This window comes from Bombyx mandarina, chromosome 22 (assembly GCF_030267445.1).
Source record: "Bombyx mandarina strain Sakado chromosome 22, ASM3026744v2".
Lineage (NCBI taxonomy): Eukaryota > Metazoa > Arthropoda > Insecta > Lepidoptera > Bombycidae > Bombyx > Bombyx mandarina.
The window spans coordinates 10400219-10421239 of record NC_143228.1 but is presented as its reverse complement, the minus strand read 5'-3'; the positions used below and the strand labels follow the sequence as shown (position 1 = coordinate 10421239).

Below are 21021 nucleotides of genomic sequence, written 5' to 3'. Positions count from 1 at the left end.
GTTTCATCCACCAATACGCATGCTATCACCGAATGTTGGCTGTTGGTCAGTAAGCTTTGCTACTTGTTAGTTTGTTACAACATTTAAACGGCTTAAGTGATAGCTTACTTTGGTTCTTGGTTCGAAGCAGCGTTGTTTCGATGAAAGTATCTGTTCTAAAACTCGGGACTGACTCCAACGGCAACAATGCGTATTGCTGTTTCATATTTAAGGACAGCTGAGTAGTTATCGCACTCATTTTGTAAAAATCAAAAGATCTTTATATATTTCTGACCTTTTCGTAGCAAAGAATGATATTATCATAGTGATAATAAACGATTAGGTAGGTGTTCAAACAACAATTACATAATAAGTGGAGTTGTGATAGCCTGTACATTATCAAACAGTGTCATCTAATAAAAGTGGTATCATCGTGAATGAAAGTTATAAAAAATGTATCAAAATTTGGTATAAGGAGTTCGGAAAATTTAAGAAAAAAACTGTAGACAGTTTTATTGTGTACCCCATGTATAAAACGTAATCAAACATTAGCTTATCTATGTTTGTTCTATTTATGTGTATTTGTTTGTTTGTCAAATAATCACAAATCTAATCCTAAAATTATAAAGATAATGATTTTCTCGTTACATTATTATTTTTAAATGTATGTAATAAATAATGAAAAAGAATTGAAAGAATTTTAATGGGGAAATATCAGAGCTAAGGCGCTCTTGAATCACAATTTGAAATTACTTATGGACTCACAGTATTTTTTAAGTAAAGTTGAAAATTGCATATAATATTTGACGGACAGGAGTGTAACAGATTTTCATTTGGAATTTGCGTTTATGGCCCATTTTTAATTTTAAAGATTCCGTCTGAAAATCGTAAAACTAGTTCCAATCAGTAACTTTATGAATTTATTAACATATTTCTTTGATCCTATCAAAGGACATCGAAATACAATATATATATGTATATATATATTTAGAGAATTTTAATTGATCATATTGAGCGCCACGCAAAATTATCGTCCTCAGGATTTTATTGGAACGCGAGAACTATAATATTTCGTATTTTCTTTTTAAAGGAATTATAAAATTTAATTTAAGGGCTTAAAGGCTCAGATACGCTGATAATAGTATAGTATCAATAACCCGGTTGAAAAATAACGTGGTATTTTATCATAATACCTATATGATGGATTGTTGTTCATTGTTAGATAGTTTTGTTACGCCATGTATTTTTAAATTACGTTAATTATACTATAATCAAGGTTTGGGAAATCTCTTTTGAATTCGTTCTCGAAGGAACGAACGCACATAATAAATGTTTTCACAAATCACAAGTGCTTTTTAGTCCTTTGATGATGGCTAAAGACATTGATCAAATAAATTTGCGAAAATTTATTAAATAAACTTGTGAATTAATTTATTAGAGGCAAACAATAGCGCACAATTTTTACCAGTTAGTATAAGCAGCCCAGAATATCAGGAAATATTGTTCTTGTCTAGTGTGAACAAATTTAACATTAAGTATTACATACGTCAATCGAAAGGCAGCTTTTGCATTCCGGAATGACCACTCGATTGTTGCGGTTTTCGCAATTAAGGCCGATAATCGATTGTCTACAACGATTATCTTGCTCGATTATCAACTATTAATTGCATCGTTCGAAAATATATTTGTAATATCGTCTTTTCGCATTAAAAGTGTACAATTTCCAAAAATATTCGAAATTGAGTTAATATGCGTAACATTTGGTGTCACCAGTATTTTTCTCATAAATACTGTCAAAAGAGCGTAGCTTAGTTTTAGTTTTTTTTTTTTAGTTTACCTATATTTTGACTACTATTAACAAAATTTATACATAATTTTATCTTACTTTAAAAGACAGATAATTTAAGAGGTCAAAATATTAAAAAAATGTTTGCAAAGATGATTAATATTAATAATATCACATGTCCTTTAAAACACTCTCCTGTAAAATTAGTAAGTTTTGAGACTATATAGTTTTAATGCGAGAAGACCATATATGTGTAATTATTTGATGAATATCTACGAGTATTAATTAGGCTTACCTTTCGCTGGCGATCGAACTGTTCCTGGACATGGATTTCGGTGACATTTCGAAATCAGAGTCTGAGCGGTATAGGAAAGACTCGCGGCGCTGCGGCATGGCCTGCAGGACGAGAGCGGCTGACGGAGATCCGCCCTCGAGGGGAGATCTTGCGCCTCCGGCAACTCCCGCTCCACCCCCATTCTCCACATCGAAACTGGAACAAATCATATGTCATATTAATAAAAGTCACACCTTGTGTTAAAAGGCTTGAAAAAAAAGATGTGTGGTGTCGTGGGCCACCGGATATGAACGAAGTTCCTTATTATAAAAAAATATTAATTTTAAGTTCTATTCGAGGTATAAAGAAAATAAAACTGGAGGTTTCGCAGCAACCCACGGTCATTCGGTAACGTGCGAACTTATTGTGGTACATTTCATTCACGGTTGTTCGTTCGCATAAGAGTGTATTGCGTAAACGAACGCTGTGAGATCGTGGTCAATGAATGATAAAAATATATGTTATTTTTTGTACGTTATTACAAAGTTAAGTCGTACACTGTGTGCATTACTAATAAAAATCTTACGTTACGGACGATTCCCGGTTAGGGTACCCCTCCGCATCGTCCCATAAGGAACTTCGTTCCAAAACATAAATGCTACATTACACATTAGAAACCAATTGAAAAAACCTTGGGGACAGGGAAGTCCATTTAAAAAGCAAACGTTCAGAAACAACGGCCCCAAGCTAGAGTTTACTTTTGTAATATCGGGCAACCCTAACAAGATAAGAACAAGTTCACTATGAGTATTTATTTTATCATACGTCTATTTTATAGTTATCGTTGATATTTTCAATATTTAAAAACATCTTCCTTTTTGTGTGTAGATACTCCTTTCCATCCAGGGCTACTAGTGCTTTATTTGTAAACTTGTGGTGATCTAATCAAGGGTTATCGACTTATCCATTTGAGAGACCGATTCCGGTCGGGAATCAAACTCCGACCACGTCGTAGTTTGGCTTAACAGCCCATACATACAGTTATTTATTGCGCAGTTTCAGTAAAATAAAAATATAAAAATAATAATAAAATACGTACAATAATTAAAATCACAATTTTCTCATCGAGCTAAACTAAAATCACCTTAAAGCTATTAAATCAAAAGTTTGAATATTAGATTCGTTAAGTTAAAAATAAGGTTTTAAATCTCGTCACTATCAACAAATTTTCATAAATAGGATAAAATAATACCTTAGAACCACGGTCATATCAAGAACTTAAAAGTCTGAATATTTATTCGTGCTAAGTAGATATGATCGAAACATAGTTTATAGACACACAACCGTATTTATTCACATTACAACGTGATATGTATGAACTATGTTAGCGCCGACAGTGTCAATGCTATCTAATGATAAAACTGTTACGTAGAATATTCTGTAGATACTTTTTAATCCCGCCAAGATAAACCATCTGCAAGTGCTTAAAATAAAAATGAAAACAGAAACTTTTACAGGGAGCGTTATGGTTTTGAGCCGATTTCAAAAAAACTAGGAGGTTCTCAATCCGACTGCATTTTTCGTATGTTACATCAGATTTTTTTTCTAGGTACACCGAAGTTGTTGATTCATTTGTTATTAGAAGGTTGGTGTTTTTCTTGTGGTCTTATTTTATATTATACTAGCGACCCGCCCTCGCTTCGCTTCGGAAACATTAAAACACACATGAAACAAAAAAATAAAAAATAAAAAATAAATAAAAAAAAGTAGCCTATGTTCATCAGGGACAATGTCGGCTTCTAATGGAAAAAGAATTTTTCAAATCGGTCCAGTAGTTTCGGAGCCTATTCGAAACAAACAAACAAACAAATCTTTCCTCTTTATAATATTAGTATAGATATTTTAAGATCTGATGATTAGTTTTTGCGTTATGCTTAATAACGCTTAATATTTCGTCGCCACGTCGATGATAATAAGTTCATCGAATTTTGTTGAAGTCGGCTTTTTTAAAATTATGTTTTAAAGACAATGTTAGCTTGGTAATATTACGTTAGAGTTTAACGTTAGAAAACGTTAAAGGAAGTGTGAAAGTGGCAACTGTGACAAAAAAGCTGAGAAGTGCGCGTTTTTTTTTTTTTTTTTTTTTTATTGCCCTTGTAGGCAGACGAGCATACGGCCCACCTGATGGTGAGTGGTTACCGTCGCCCATGGACTTCAGCAATGCCAGGGGCAGAGCCAAGCCGCTGCCTACCGTTTAATACTCTCCACAAGCCTCGTTTGAAGAAGGACATGTCATAGCGCTCGGGAAACACCGAAGTAGCGTTTGGGATGCTATGGACATGTGATGAGACGAAATGAAAATGAGGTTGGTAAGATAATGTTAACTATGAATGTGGAAGGAGCAAGAGGTAGACCTAGAAGAAATGGATGGAGAAGGGCAGGAGAATGATGTTAGGTTGGTAATATTACATAATTTTGTTTTGTTTTTGATGAATTGCCGTAGTATTGACTTTGGTTTAAATCCAGGATCGAATCACGGCTTAGTCGTATGACTACACCGTTTTAATTATCTATTAGGCCACGATCCAAAATAGTTGCTTTAAATATCTAAATGTATTTAAATGACGGGAATCAAAGACGCAATCCTAACGTACGGATAATTAATTATGCATAATATGCACACTAGTGTGCATTTATTGTTATTTCGAACATATGAACAAAAACTAATAGTTTGACTTAGCGTGTCTGCTAGTGCTGTGATTAATGGCTTATCAAAACGATTGTTTTTTTCTATTTAAACACGTTAGCGAGTGTTTTTTTTTTTTTAAATTATCCTATAAAAACGGAATTAGCATACGGCAATAGCGGCTGATCGTTATTTTTAACTTGACGTCGATTTTTCTTTGTTAGTCTTTGATGTCATTTTTAGTCGTACTGGCAACGTAGCGTTTTAAAGAAAATACTTTTTTACACACGAGTGATTTTCATTTAAACAATAAGCCGTAAAGTTAATTAATTATGAAGCGCATCAATGTTTTTATGAAACTAAAAAAAATAAACTAAACAAAACTCGTTGTCTTACAGACAGTTTACACGACAGAAAGGCAACAGATTAAAAGTTCAAACACAATTTATGAGTCTAAAATTAATATTATCTTTCACATAGTTGTTGAGTGGGTGTCGACGGTATAACCGGACTGAGTTTTTGTCTACGAAACAGGCATTGTTCTCGTACATAGGCCGGTCCTACACAGTTTTTGTCGACCAACGTAAAACAAGTTGTTACACCTACGACACGTGCAGAAACGATTCGAAAGACCAACAAGAAGCCTCGCGGTCATTATTACGTTTTAAATTTATTATTTAAATATATTAATTTTATGGCATAAGTTTTATGGCATTTTTTTTATTTCTTACGTGGACGAGCTCACAGCCCGCCTGGTGTTAAGTGGTTACTGGAGCCCATAGACATCCACAACGTAAATGCGCCACCCACCTTGAGATATAAGTTCTAAGGTCTCAAGTATAGTTACAAGAGCTGCCTCACCCTTCAAACCAAAACGCATTACCGCTTCACGGCGGAAATAGGCAGGGTGGTGGTACCTACCCGCGCGGACTCACAAGAGGTCCTACCACCAGTAATAAAATGCATTTAGGCATTAAATATGTTTTGTGGTAACGAAAATTCAAATGAGGAATCAGGTTTTTTAGTCGTCATTGATTAAGTATTGATGATGATATCTGAATGAAAAATCAAAATATAGTATAAGTACATAAAGGTACGTTTCGTTGGGCGAATTATAATTTAAACAAGAAATAAACTTGCTTATTTTACAAAAGTTCGTGAGCACGCAAACTGTGTCGTACTGCGTTATTTTCAAAAGCAGGTGAGCGGCAGGTAATGGTTTAGCAGTGTTTAAGGCATTGCTACCATTTTTGAATGACTGTAACCGCTCACTGTTAGTGTCGCTCGGCTGCCCTCGTAAGCGAAAAAGAGTCTAATTCTATATCGAAATAGGTACAACTGAATAGCAAAAAACTAAAATAGCTCAGCATTGATTATTTTGACGTTGAAGCAAGTGCGTATCGCAGCTTATAATGTTTTACTCAGTTTTCACTTTTCAAACTCCACATAGCTTTGTTAATTAAAAAAAAGAACTTCTAACTGTATATTAAGATTTTTATTCAAATGACGCATTTCCCTTGAGAAATGTCATCGGTAACAAAACAGTTTTTCCAATTCAATGCCATCTGTAGGACTATCTGTCAAACAACTCATGAATTTATTGTTCGGCTGTAGTACAAAAATGTACCAATAGATGTCTCTGTTCTGAAAACAAGTAAAATTAAGTGTGGCTTGGTGGTATAATATTTACTTGTTAATTTAGTAAAATAGCAATTGTGTGTATATTATGATTTATATTTTTTATTTGATTTTATTATTATATTATATTTTGATTTAAATATTAAACGTTCTTTACGATAAAACGATCGGATAAAGTGTCATAATACAAGAGTAAGATAGTTCTGGAAGATAATCATTCCCAATGACATCTAGGGTCTTACGAGACTGTTGACTCCAACGGATTTTAATTGCTTTTTTAGAATTAAGGAATCCTTGGCCTCTTGCTTTCCAGTTGGGCGGGTAACCTTAGGAGGAGGGCGAGGTTTGCCGAAAAATGTGCGAGCTTATCTGAGAAATGCTTAACAGTTAAAGAGCAGCTGTATCTATCACCGACTGGGAATACGCTAGGAAGATCCGACGAGAAACATCGGATTGAGTGTAAAGGCGTGAATGTACTTGAAAGTACAATTTCATCAGTTATTTACTTGATGTTAATATTATTTATGTCAATTGAAAAATTGCTCGGAGCTTTCTCTATGAAAAAGAGATATGAGTTCTAAGGTCTCAAGTACTATTTATAACGGCTGCTCCACCCTTCGAACCGACACGCATTACTGCTTTACAGCAGAAAGAGGCGGCGCGGTGGTACCTACCCGTGCGGACTCACAAGAGGTCCTACCACCAGTAGAAATTGAATTTTGAAAAATTTTTACGTATTGAAGTTTATTGGCTTTTAAGGCAGTCGAACATATAACCCACTTGACTGGAGTGTGCCCTAGCTCTTGGATATCAGTAATAGCAAGAGGATAGCCATACTGCTGTTTAATGCTAAAGAATATTTTCAAATCTTTGTTTTTCAAGTAAGATTGTACCTGCACGTGTATAATACAATAATATGTATGATGGGTGCGAGACGGGTAATTTATTAAATTACAGTCCGCAGAAGAAAAGGAAGAAGGAAAACGTGTCGAAAAGTAAAGAAATTAATGTACTTTTGTTGCTCGCCTCTGTAGAATGGAACAATCGATTTCAAAATGCCGTGCTCGGTAATTTAATTAAAACTGCTTTTACACTTTTATCTCACGTTTTATATTGTCATTAAATTATTAATGATGTTTTGAATACTTTGAAACGAAAACGAAATGTCGCAACTTTACAATTTGTCACGGGAAGTCGTCCGCGAGCAGTTGTATACAAGATATCTATATATTAATATGTGAAGCAAAAACTTTGTATCCCTTTTTACGAAAATTGCGCGGACGGAGGAGTATGAAATTTTCCAGACTTATAGAGAATATAGAGAAGAAGTGCACATTGCTAATTTTTTTTTTTAATAATGCATAAAAGATTCATTAAATCAATAAAGAAAACATTACACACACTACATACCATGTATTTGACGCACACACGCATGCATACTATTTATTGTCAAACTTTTGTTCTTGACGTCTGTGGTCAAATAGAGAATAGATTAAATATTGTTTGTCTTTATTAATATTTTTTTATAGAGTAGCCTTGGCGAAATTTGTGATTAATTATAGAAGTATAAAATACAATCATAATAGTGTACAAACTTACAACTCTAATTAATTATAGTCGAATTTCGACTACTGCGGGATCTCTAGTGTACATTTAAAACCAGTTTTTATTATGATCAGTAGGTAATGTTGATTAAATCGACTTTTTGTTTGTGATGTATGTGTTTTTGTACCGTTCACACCATTGCAATACAACCGTGTCCGGTGTTGTTGACACTTCAGGCAAGGTCGCTGTTAAATTAGTTCCTTTTTTTTTGCTTAGATGGTTGGACAAGCTTACAGCCCACCTGGTGTGGATTGACAGTGGTTACCGGAGCCCATAGACATCTACAACGTAAATGCGCCACCCACCTTGAGATATAAGTTCTAAGTTCTCAAGTATAGTTACAACGGTTGCCCCACCCTTCAAACCGAAACGCATTACTGCTTCACGACAGAAATAGGCAGGGTGGTGGTACATACCCGTGCGGACTCACAAGAGGTCCTACCACCAGTAATAAACCAGTATTTTAAGGTCTTTATCCATTTGAGCAGCCTAAAACCGAGCTGCCTCTGCTTGAAGCAGACAAAGGCTGCTCACCGAAGGTCGAGCTACTTTTCGGATCATAACGAGACGAAGCGATCCAGAGGAAAAGCGCGATGACACCAAACACGTGTAGAGTAGTTGCTAATATAATTGTCATTAACAATACTAAAAAGAGGAAGAGAGAGAATATAACAAAAAAAGAAGAAGAAAGAACAGGAAGCATAGGTGGTGGGCAAAAGAGTTTTATCGAAGTAAGGGTTCAGCATTTCCGATTAGATCTTATTGATTTAATATCAGAATCGTTGTCAATTTCCATTGCGAGAATTGCTACTTAAGTTTTTTTTCCTATCTATGCTGATAGCCTTGAGAGGCTATTTCAGCTTCACCCTGACGTGTAGGTGAGCTCACGGGGCTCAAGTCAGAGTGTTGCTAACACTGGCCCTAGCAAGAGCAGTGCTTCACAGAATCTACCACGGGATCGGAAACGCGACCCACTGAGAAGATCCGCGGCGAGAAACTCTGTGGGCTGTGTCTATGGGTTAACTTAAGGCGACACATGCCCGTTTCAACTAAACGCATTAAGTGTATTTATTATCTATCAGGAGTACTGTCTCGGATGAGAAGCTACTTTAACTCCAAAATGCTAATAACTACTTAGCTTAATACATACTGCCAGTAATGTTCAGTGTTAACTTGTTCACATTAAATTCAAGGATTTTGTGGCAAAATTGTGTTTATTCAAGCTTTCATATTCTTTTAAGAGATACAGAGATTGTTCGCGCAGTACAGCAATAGAGATCCGTGTTGAAACTCGGATCGGAAAATTCATTTTCTGTGCCGGTAGCGGATTGAACTCGCTAAGTAAATATAAACAAGAGAAAATCGATTTTCTTAGTTTTACCTTTTCAATTTTATTGCTTGTTTTCTATTAAGCTCGGCGCTAAGGGCTTGAGAGTAACAGATTTTGAACTGGTACACTTAAAATTATCGGTATTTTAACTCAAATCGATAATAGACAGAAGATAGGCGCGATATTATTATTACGTGTAAAATCGCAACATTGGTTTTGTGTTTAGTAACAGACCGTACTGATATTCTTATGTTGTGTTAAAGAAACTTTTTCTTTTCTCCTACTTTTATCTTTCCTGTAACCACATTACAGAAGTAATGTTGTTGGCTCAGGGCTGTTAAAAGGCTTGGTCAAGAATCTTTTTTTAGTTTTCAAGTAAAATGAGGTTAATTTATTAAGGCCAATAATACGCTCTACGTCCCCGTTAAAATAACATATCTCCATGTTTTTTTTTAATGCGACGCTTAGATTTAATAATACTGAAGCTAGTTACATCATATGAATAGCGCTACTATGTTTCCATCATAAGCTCATAATAACTGTGAGTATAAAATAACTTTTTTTTATGATTGAAAGATTACTGGTGGCCCGAAGGCCTTTCCAGTTTCAGCAGGACAGAGATGGGCGAGCAACGGCTCAGCGTGAAGGAGAGGGATTTGCTAAGAACTGCCCGAGCGCCTCCGAAGGAGACCTAACAACTCAAGAGCAATTGCTTCGCGAATGAATCTACTACCGGATCGGAATCGCGACCCGCTGAGAAGATCCGGCGAGAAACTCAGCGGGCTGTTGCATGGGTTAGGTTGAAAATAGCTGTTGGCCGGTAAGAAGTTAGGGTATTTCAAGCCGAAACGCACGACATCTTCGCGACAGGCTAGGCGGATTATTAAGTACTTCTTTGTAGGGCTCTCATATTACGGTTTGCCGTCAGTAATTAATTTGTGCTTTAAATAAAATAAATAATAGTTTAAAATAAGTAACAAAATACGGTTTTATAGAAAATCCAACAAAAAATAGAAAATATATTTTAATAAATTTGAATTAAAAATAGTGTAAGAAAAAATGATTTTATTGTAAAAAAGCGTGGGGTGCTTTTCAGGATATTATCAAAATAACCCATCACTCATATCTGTTCATAAAATATTTATAACTACAGATACTATGCGCCCACGCTTTTTTTAAACTATTATTTATTTCTCATTTTTTAGTTGAATTTCAATTTTTTCAATTTTCTTTCAATTTTTTTTTTAAATATTAAATTGTCATGGGTCCTTAATAAGTATACCAAATTTCGAGTTAATCCGACGTTTTGAAGGGGGTCAAAATCATGTTCAAAGATTCCGTTACACACATAGGTCTGGAGCATATTAAAGCGTATTAATAAAAGTGGATCGTATGCTACTTTTAATCTTTTACAATAATTTTCACACAGCGAAAGATTAAAAAAAGGTCGCACGTTCCAATGTACGTTTGTACATTCCAATCTTACGTTTTTCGGGCCATGTGTGTAGTTCAACAACTTATTTAAACTGTTTTTAAATTGCCTTAACCTTAGATATAAATTTAGGATACAGATAATAAATAAACCTACAAAAATACTTTATCCTTGGTTACGTACTTATTTATTGTCTACATGCTTTCATTCATCGTTTACATTATTTATAGTTGTGAGAATAAGAGTGAGGTTATTTGAAGATATTTTGTTGGGGTGTAGTTAAACCTTAGTTAAAATAAGGTGAAAATTTTTTTTTGTTAGTCCGGTCGATTATATAGCGTTTAAATTTCAAATAATGTTTACAATTAGACGTAAAACCTAGTTTTTTTTTTCTTAGATGGGTAGATGAAATCACGGCCCATTTTAATTTTTTATTTATTTATTGCTTAGATGCGTGGACGAGCTCACACCCCACCTGGTGTTAAGTGGTTACAGGAGCCCATGGACATCTACAACGTAAATGCGCCACTCACATTGACATATAAGTTCTAAGGTCTCAAGTATAGTTACAACGACTGCTCCACCCTTCAAACAATGTTATAGAATCCACAATGTTGTGCTGCAATACCTGCCGGTGGTACGTCTTCGTGCGGAAACTGGCGTCCTCCGAAGCGGTCTGCGGGCGGCCCCACGGGCGCTCCAACGACGAGGCGCTTCGCTCCACCTAACCACGAACGATTATTAACGCGAACCACAACCAGACCAACCGACCATACGCCAAACCGTTTGATGGCCTTTCAATAACCTAGTTACCTATGATTGATAGGTTATTGAACAGCCACGAGTCATGTAGTACAGACGCTCGACATTTGTTTACAAATAGAAACGGTGTTTGTAAATCTACACTAATGTTATAAAGAGGAAAGATTTGTTTGTTTGTTTGTATTGAATAGGCTCCGAAACTACTGAACCGATTTGAAAAATTCTCTCACTGTTTGGAAGCTACACTATTCCCGAGTGACATAGGCTGTTATCTTTTTTGAAAAAATTAGGGATCCTTACTAAAACTCCAATAATGTAACCAAAGATGTAAAAAAATTACCTAAAATATTCTTTACATCGCGTGCGCTGCGAAAACTATTGATGATAGAATAAAATAATGAACTACGACTTTGTAGAACACATTATTATTTACGAAAAGAGTCGCGACAGCATGTGTCTAACTATTATAGTTATGCCGCAATAATTAGTGTACTTTTATTTAAAAAAATAAGCAACATCAAATATCATGGAAATTTTTTTTAAAGTCCCGAGCGGAGCCGGAGCAGGCCGCTAGTGATGAATATTTGAACATACGATTGACATGATATTACTATGATTATTTTATTCACACAAAAACACATATACGTCTAATGTGTAATTACTTACGAGATACCGGGCTTGCATTTTTTTATTTTGTTATACTCGTAGAGTGTCTGGTGTTCTGCCAAGATTTTAGAGTTGTTTTTTTTTGAATCGTTAAAATGTTTGAAATCGATTATGACAGTCAATATTTATTGTTAGAGCGAATACATTCGATATGTTTCTAGAAACAACGTAAATTTTATGCAAAACATTTAATACCGAATGAATTGTTTTAAAGCGTACATATTTATCTATACTAATATTATAAAGAGGAAAGATTTGTTTGTTTGTTTGTTTCGAATAGGCTCCGAAACTACTGGACCGATTTGAAAAATTCTTTTTCCATTAGAAGCCGACATTGTCCCTGATGAACATAGGCTACTTTTTTTTAATTTTATTTTATTTTATTTTTTTGTTTTCATGTGTTTTAATGTTTCCGAAGCGAAGCGAGGGCGGGTCGCTAGTATTTAATATTTCGTTTTTGTTTAACGCAACGTTGAATCACCATTTCCATCATGAATTCGCTGCGTCTATATTTCAAACACGTTCTGTTAATTCATCGCGTTAAACTGAAATCCACTTGGATTGTAATGTAACCGACTATTTTGTTACGAACATAGTTATTTATTTCCTGTTGTTTTCCTGAATCCTACAGCTAAATAAGTAAGGGTAAAAGGCGATCCATTAGTCGCTGTTCAAATTGTGAAACACAACGTTGATAGTCACATAATAATTAACGGTCGCCTTTGTTACTTTGTTACCGTTCTGTGGAGAACACGAAACCGTCATTTACCTGTGCCGATACCGTTTCAGAACTACAAAGGGTGAGATAAAAGACTCTTTGTAATTGATTATCGAATGCTCAACGGATTCAGTTAATTGGTTTATCTTCTCAGTAACCGGATGTAAACGTCTGTAGTACGATATAATGTTGTGCGAATTAATCTAATTTTATTCATTTGCTATTAAATTTTAAGCTACGATATTCAACAAACAAATTTATGTTCGAATCGGCATCAGGTTTTTAAGCTTTATTGGGACGTAATTAGAGACTGAATTAGAAGTAGATTTTCTCATAAACATTTGTAGTATTGCACTATTGCAGTAAATAACTCATTTTATATCTATTCGTAGTACATGACTCCGCGATATTAGGTTGTACAGAAGCACAGCATTTGACTTTTCAAAGGGCCCTTGTGCACCAGAGAAATATAACAAAAGAAGAAAAAGACTCTGTCGCGTCTATGCAATAAAAAAATAAAAATGTTATTCTGGTCCATTGCGCCTTTTGACTTCCCCTACATGAAATCTCATTCGTTTGTACCCGGCTTGGTTCTACCCTAGATAGTCGCCTGAAAAGAATGTAGCCCGTTTTCTGCCTCAGTACCCTTCATGAGGTAATTAAATTTTATTGGAATCTAGCTTTGTAGCTGTGTTGCTTATTATGTGATGGAAGACTGAAAGAAATATGACAAAATTTTTGAAAAATAAAAAAAATCCTCTTTTCATATTGACGATGTGAAACGTCAAAGAAAAATGTTCATATTACTCGTATACTATATTAAAGTATAGTATAATAATAAGAACCTATGTCTATCTGTCAACTAATACCGGTTGTCAATAATTTTTAACTTCACAATTTCCAATTAATTTTCATTTCGCATTTAAAAATCTTTGTAAATTTCAAAACGTCAATCATTTAGTTTATTAATAACAAAAATATTCGAGAAATTAATAAAAGTCCCGGTTATTGACGTTTCTCTCTTTGAAACTGAACGAAGAATCCAATTTCCTGTTATTTAATAATATTTCTTAATTATTCCCTTGTAGGTGAACTGAACAGAGAGGATTTTACGGCATTTGTAAATTTCTTTGTTGGCAAATACTTTTTTAGTTACCCGTAATTTAATTAATTCAATCGACGTGCAGTTGTGTACATATATGTACATATATATGTATTATATATCTAACATTTTTTATTACTGAATACGAGATTAACATTAATAGCTAATACACTCCCATGCATTCAGATTTTGAATAGTCCTATTGTTCTTGGAGTATACACTAATTATTGTTTTTATTATCATAGATATATCAGAAACATATATGTCTTATTCTAAATTTATATGTAAGACCGGATGTGGGCGGATTTAGTGTGTGTTGAAGGCACGTGTGCTTATTTTATGAAAACTGGTCAAATGTCAAATTAAATCGTTCAAATGCTGTGCGTCAATGATTGTTGGCTTGTCAATAAATACACCTAGAGGATGTGACCTCTTAGATTGTTCTCCGCTACTGGTATGGCTGGAGCTGGTGGTGGTCGCGCTAAGGGAGGAAAGGTCACTGGATGCGCGCGCTGAGCGCAGCCGCGGCAGCACTGGTATTTCTTCCACTTCAGGGGAAGTTCCGGGAGCCTCACACGTCCAGCCCAGCGCGCGCGCCGCAGACCACACCGCGAACACGAACGTCAACATAATGTGCCTATCGCGCCACGCGTCCTGCCCTTCTCCGACCCGTTCCACAAACACTCTCCGAGGAACACATTTGTTTGTTTTCACACTTTCATGTTCGTTACAGTCACGTGTAAATGTCGTTGAGCAATGACGCGCCCGACTCGATCCTATGCGAGTTGTCGCACGCGAGATCCACGTGCGGCCCGACGCGGTTTACGCGCTAGCGCTACCGCTACTATTTGTGTACTGGGCTCGAAGCCGACGAGCGTCGACTTGCTTCCTATTATTCACTCGACTTATCCTCATTATTGATTATCATTATATAGGTATTAAAATTTTACAGTTTACATCGTTCTAATTATTTAATCAACTATTGAGGCTTTACAGTCTCCAGAAAATATCACTACGTCACAAAACAATAAAATTAGTGTATTTTTGTAATAATAAGAATAAAGAAGTTAAAGTAAGTCTTCATTTAGAGAGTTCATCGATGCAGTGATAAGAAGAGTGTCTGATTGTGAGATGTGTCTGCGGGACGCGACCGGCAATGTTGACGTTACGCGGCGCGGCGCGGGGAACGTGAGCGGCCAACGTCACTCACTCACTGCACAGCTCACCCGCGCCGCCACTGCTCCGAAAGGGCACGTTATTTATATGTGACCCACAATCACAGCACCATTATAAAATAATAACAATACGTTTATCTGTCAGAGTTTTGAAATGATATCACTTGTTGCACGCGCGATTCGTATCGGCGGTACGGTCGTCTGAAGCCGAACGATAAATCGATGAGACCGTCGGTTTCTGTGCGGATGTGCGTGTCAAGGTGTATAGCGAGCCGGGAAATCGTGTCAACGTCGTTTCGGACAGGAGTACCGTGACAGAGCATCCTGCGGCTGCCCGGCGGCCATGTTGCTAGCGCCATTTTGCCGGGGGTCGAATGGGGCGAGCCGCATGCGTACGCCGGCACGCAACTGTTCTCTACAGAAGAACACAAGTCCCTCGGTTGACGTTCAGAACTTGTGCTTATAGCCTTGGCATAAAGCACACTTTAGCTGTAGATGAAAAATGCGTTTCTTTATAGGTCAAATTATATTTCAATCTCTTTACAAAATCTTGCATCAATTCTCAAGTAATGTGTAAGCGTTGAAATTTTTCAATAATTATTATGTTTATCTAAATAATCATAAAATTTATTCGATTTTTTTTTTAAAAAACTCACCAAGAGACGCTGATAAGATTGAGGCATATCTAAAAGTGACAAGTATTTTATATATTTTCTTAAGAAGTAAATTGAAATTTAAAAACTACTATAATTAAATATAGAAGCTTACAATTATTATTATTCATCATCAACGAAATATTTCTTTTTTTTTTAAATATCGGAAATCTAAGAAAAATACCTTTATCATAATTAACCTTTGCTATATTAACACAAATAAAAGCCTCAAATTATCTATTTCCCGTACGATTGACGCATCAATATAATTCAAAAACATCTTGTCAATTTTAAAAAAGCAAATTGACGGGGAGTATACAGCCCGTCGATGTCGGGTGACGCAAATGTAGTCAATTTATATAAAATTGGCACAGTGAAACATGAATTTGTTTTATTGTTTTGGCACCACCTCTGGCAGACGTTGGACGTGAACTTGACCGGTGACGTCAGTGCCCTCCACTGGTGCAGTTCGATTCACGAATTTTGTATGACTCAAAACAATTCGACGGTTCCATTAGGCTTTTATTTTACTAATTTTCCTAGCAATCTTTTAAAGTTGACCCAACAACTAGGTCTTTTGTTACGGCACCTACATTACATCAGAATCTTGACATTGGAAACGCGATATTCATATGTATTATAAAATTGTAATCAAATTGTAATTGATTGTAATATGTATCATATGATTATTAGAATTATTAGAACAAGGTTTCTTTGGGTCTCTTTAGATCCAGAGGAAGATCCTAAAAATACCTCGAGAAATAACAAAAAGTACACACGCATCCGTTTCAAAACAATTTTCATAAAATATCTGTTAACAAAATATATTACATAGCATGGCCGTTGGAAGTATATCAAATTATTGGGTATTAGATATTTATTTTCCTCGAATGCTTCAGTTTAATAATTAATAAGCAACCATTAAAAACATGATGTAATTTAATCATCATCATCGATTAACTTCAATTATATTTTGGTGCTTTTAGGCTCATCAAGCCGTGGTCAAGAGTTCGACGTGTGAACTGCTCCAGAGATACAACCCAATGTTTTTTCAACGGATCTTCTCAGTGGGTGGCGATTCCGCTGCTGTGGTTGATTCTGCGAAGCCCTCTTGCAAGGGCCAGTGCTAGCAAGATCCCTCAGGTTGAGTCTGTGAACTCAGCTACCAATCCGTGAATAGCTGGAATAGCCCCTTAGGCTACCAAATATATATATATTGTAGGCAGACGAACATACGGCCCACCTGATGGTGAGTGTTTACCGTCGCCCATGGACTTCAGCCATGCCAGGGGCAGAGCCAAGCCGCTGCCTACTTTTTTAACTTTTTTTTATTGATTAGATGGGTGGATGATCCCACAGACCACCTGGTGTTAAGTGGTTACCGGAGCCCATAGACATCTACAACGTAAACGCCACCCACCTTGAGACATGAGTTCTAAGGTCTCAGTATAGTTACAACGGCTGCCCCACCCTTCAAACCGAAGCGTATTACTGCTTCACGGCAGAAACAGGCAGGGTGGTGGTGGTACCTACCCGTGCGGACTCACAAGAGGTCCTACCACCAGTAAAACTGCCTGTTACTTACTTACTTACTGCCTATTTTGATATTCACGTGTTTCTAGAGCTATATGGATTCAAGCGTCGGTGTGTTGCAAATTGTCTCGTAGACTGCGTACAATGGACGTTGCCTTGACGCGTAATGGCCGTAGTCCATGTTATTACGTTTGCGACCATAGATAATTACTGCAGGATTGCACGTAGTTGCAATTACGGAGCGTCTGTGGTCGACTACGCGGCATATTCTACTATTTATATCATAGTTATGCAATTAAGTTTACCTTAAACAAACAGGAAGTGGACATTAAAAATTCGTAGCGATAAAGTTATTACTTTGTTAACTACTAATGGATTTATAGTATGTGGTAATGGTAACCGTTGAGGTATTGAATATTTGTGTTATGAAGTGTTTTGATCAGTTATCAAAAGGTAATGTTTAGGAAAGTACTTTTTTTTGGAACGAAGTTCCTTATGGGACGATGCGGAGGGTTACCCTAACCGGGAAAAAACGTCCGTAACGTAAGATTTTTATTAGTAATGCACACAGTGTACGACTTAACTTTGTAATAACGTACAAAAATAACACTTTTTTTATCATTCATTGACCACGATTTCAGAGCGTTCGTTTGCGCAATACACTAACTCTTATGCAAACAACCATGAATGAAGTGTACCGCAATAAGTTCGCATGTTACCGAATGACCGTGGATTGCTGCGAAACCTCCAGTTTTATTTTCTTTATACCTCGAATAGAACTTAAAATTAATATTTTTATAATAAGGAACTTCGTTCCTATCCGGTGTCCCACGACACAACACATCTTTTTTTTAAAAGCGACCCTATTGCTGAATTTATTGAAATCACAGTTATGAGTAGCATTTGATCTAATTGATAATGTGTCTTGTCTTTTATGACTCTCGGTACAGTGAATATTGATTTAAATTGCATCTATTTCTAGCGCTCGTTTAAGCAGCTCCGTTGAATTATATAGTTCACGTGTTTACAAGGTTTGTAAACAGTTTTGTTTACTACACAACGTCTGATTTATAGTTCCCTTTTTTGTGTACTTTCAAACGTGCGTACGATACTTTGTAAATTACAATTCAGTCGCCCGCTGAGTTTCACGCCGGATCTTCTCAGTGGGTCGCGTTTCCGATCCGGTGGTAGATTCTGCGATGCACTGCTCTTGCTAGGGCCAGTGTTAGCACCACTCCGGTTTGAGCTCAATGAGCTCACCTACATGTTAGGGCGAAGCTGATATAGCCTCTCAAGGCTATCAGCATAGGTAGGGGAAAAAACAATTCAGTATGTTTTTCTTAGATATAATTTAGTTTGAATATTACATAAGAAGTCCAATGCGCTGTTCGGGCCAGATACGCTTTACTCTCAACATCCCAACTTATGACGCCCTCCGTGCAGCCGAGGATCGATAGGGCTGGTGGGGGTTACTCCAGGAGAAAATTATTAAGGGAGACCATGACCCCCAGGGTTGAAGATTATCCACACAAGGAGGAGAATATATATAGAAAGAGAGAAAGTATGTTTTATCGTACTTTACATTTTACTGGTGGTAGGACCTCTTGTGAGTCCGCGCGGGTAGGTACCACCGCCCTGCCTATTTCTGCCGAGAAGCAGTAATGCGTTTCGGTTTGAAGGGTGGGGCAGCCGTTGTAACTATACTGAGATTTTAGAATTTATATCTCAAGGTGGGTGGCGCATTTACGTTGTAGATGTCTATGGGCACCAGTGACCACTTAACACCAGGTGGGCTGTGATCTCGTCCATCCATCTAAGCAATAAAAAAAACATCATAAATAAAAATGCAAAACATTAAGTAAAAAAAAACTTATCGCTAAGAACGATCTCTTTCAGACACTTACACATTTTTTTAGATGGGTTTATGAACGGACCATCTGATATTAAGTGGTTACCGAAACCAATAGACATCAATAACGTAAATGTTGCCACCTACCTCAAGACATGAATTTTAACATTTTAGTTTTTTTACAGTAGCACGGCTGCCCCACCCTTCAATTGCCTTCAAACCGAAATGCATTACTGCTTCACGGCATAAATAGGCAGGGTGGTGGTACTTGCCCGTGCTGACTCACAAGACGTCCTACTCACCGGTAATTACGCCATTTATTATTTATGCGGGTTTGATTTTTATTACATAATGTTATTCCTTCACTGTGGAAGCCAATCGTGAACTATTAAGTACGTATTTCATTCGTAAAATTGGTACCTGCTTGTGGGAATCGAACACCGGCTTAGATGCATCACTTGATACGAATGCATCGGGCGTCTTATCTTTTAGGCTACGAAGATTTCATATTAAATTGACATATTAAATAAGATATAACACGGATCACACTGGCTCATATTAATAATGCGTGTAAATACTGTCGACCATATTTTGCCGTTAGTGTTTCTATGGGCACATTGATATTACGACTCTCAGCTTTCGATATCTCAAAAATTACAAATCTACATGAAATTAAATTGAAGGTCAACTAAAAAATGTTTTGCATATTTGGAACGTAATAATAAAATTAGCATAAATATCGTATTCAGCCAAACAAAGGAACGGATTCGCTCGTCAAAATGTACCACAAAAGCGACTACCGACAACGTAACGCGAATTGCGATCTATTATCCCGAGAGAGCCATCATAACTGTATTGTAATATAATGTGCAGTTTCATTAAAGACCAGTCATCACGTACCGAGGAGAGGTTAAGAGTTAATCGTGTTGCACACGATGAAGGCCATTAGGATCCAATTATCCATTAGCCACTGGTGTTGTATCGCGCAACACGCTAGGGATCATTTACCATGAAGACGACCACGCTATTTGTCTCATACAAAGCCTTTAAATGGTATACTGTTTCTAAAATCAAAATGAAAATGAGAGATTGTCAAGCGAGTCAATGAGTTTGGGTTTTCTTTTGCTTTTAGTTAGTTCCTTAATGCGGTTGACTGATAGAAATCGTCACGTAACGAAATAACAAAAAAGCATATGGCCAATTTAAGGAAATTAGGAGTGGGCCTTAGACCTTATTTCTCAAGGTGAATGGGATTTACGTTGAGATATCTGTGGACTCTGATAACTACCTTATAACAAGTAGACTGGGAGTTCGTTCACCCATATACGAAAAAAAGAAAAAAGGCCTTTTTATGTCAGAACAATTTTGGTGGAACACTGAGCGGCTAGCCTTTAATTGTCGTCCTGAGATTTAAACCTTGCCTTTTATAATAAAAATCGAACTTTTTAGAGGCACACGGTTATTCCGTTTTCTGTAGTTACAACGAGACCGCGAACATGTTGCGAACCTCATGCATATAAAAAAAATACTCTTGTGTTGGTAATGTTACCAACAACCCCCGAAAAATATTCGTTAAGCATCACAATTCAAGTTGACAATTAGATTAGTTAGTTGTATTTTTTTAACTATTATAATCTTAATAAACAGTACTACGTGTGGTGGCTTATCTTTTGTCTAAAGAAACCGCATTATTTAAAGTGATAATTGCTGATAAAATGCGATGGTCTTATTTACTCATTCGTACACTTCAATAACATTTTTATTCGATTGATTACGATGACGTCATACTTAATTACCAAGTTTTATCATCCAGAGAAGATTGTTGAGACGTCA

The 21021-nt window shown here is 36.3% G+C and overlaps 1 protein-coding gene across 6 annotated transcripts in view; it reads right to left on the bottom strand.

The window, feature by feature from the left end:
* Positions 1–21021, bottom strand: part of dnc (phosphodiesterase dunce) — a 438509-nt gene that overhangs the window by 71814 nt on the left and 345674 nt on the right. For 5 of the 6 annotated variants that reach the window (XM_089737124.1, XM_089737125.1, XM_089737126.1 and 2 more), the window contains one exon: positions 2061–2255. In XM_089737124.1, the coding sequence (XP_089593250.1) occupies positions 2061–2255 (195 nt within the window). Of the gene's footprint in view, positions 1–2060; positions 2256–11358; positions 11455–14408; positions 15484–21021 lie in introns of those variants that run through there. The other variant, XM_028188417.2, reaches the window with a different exon arrangement.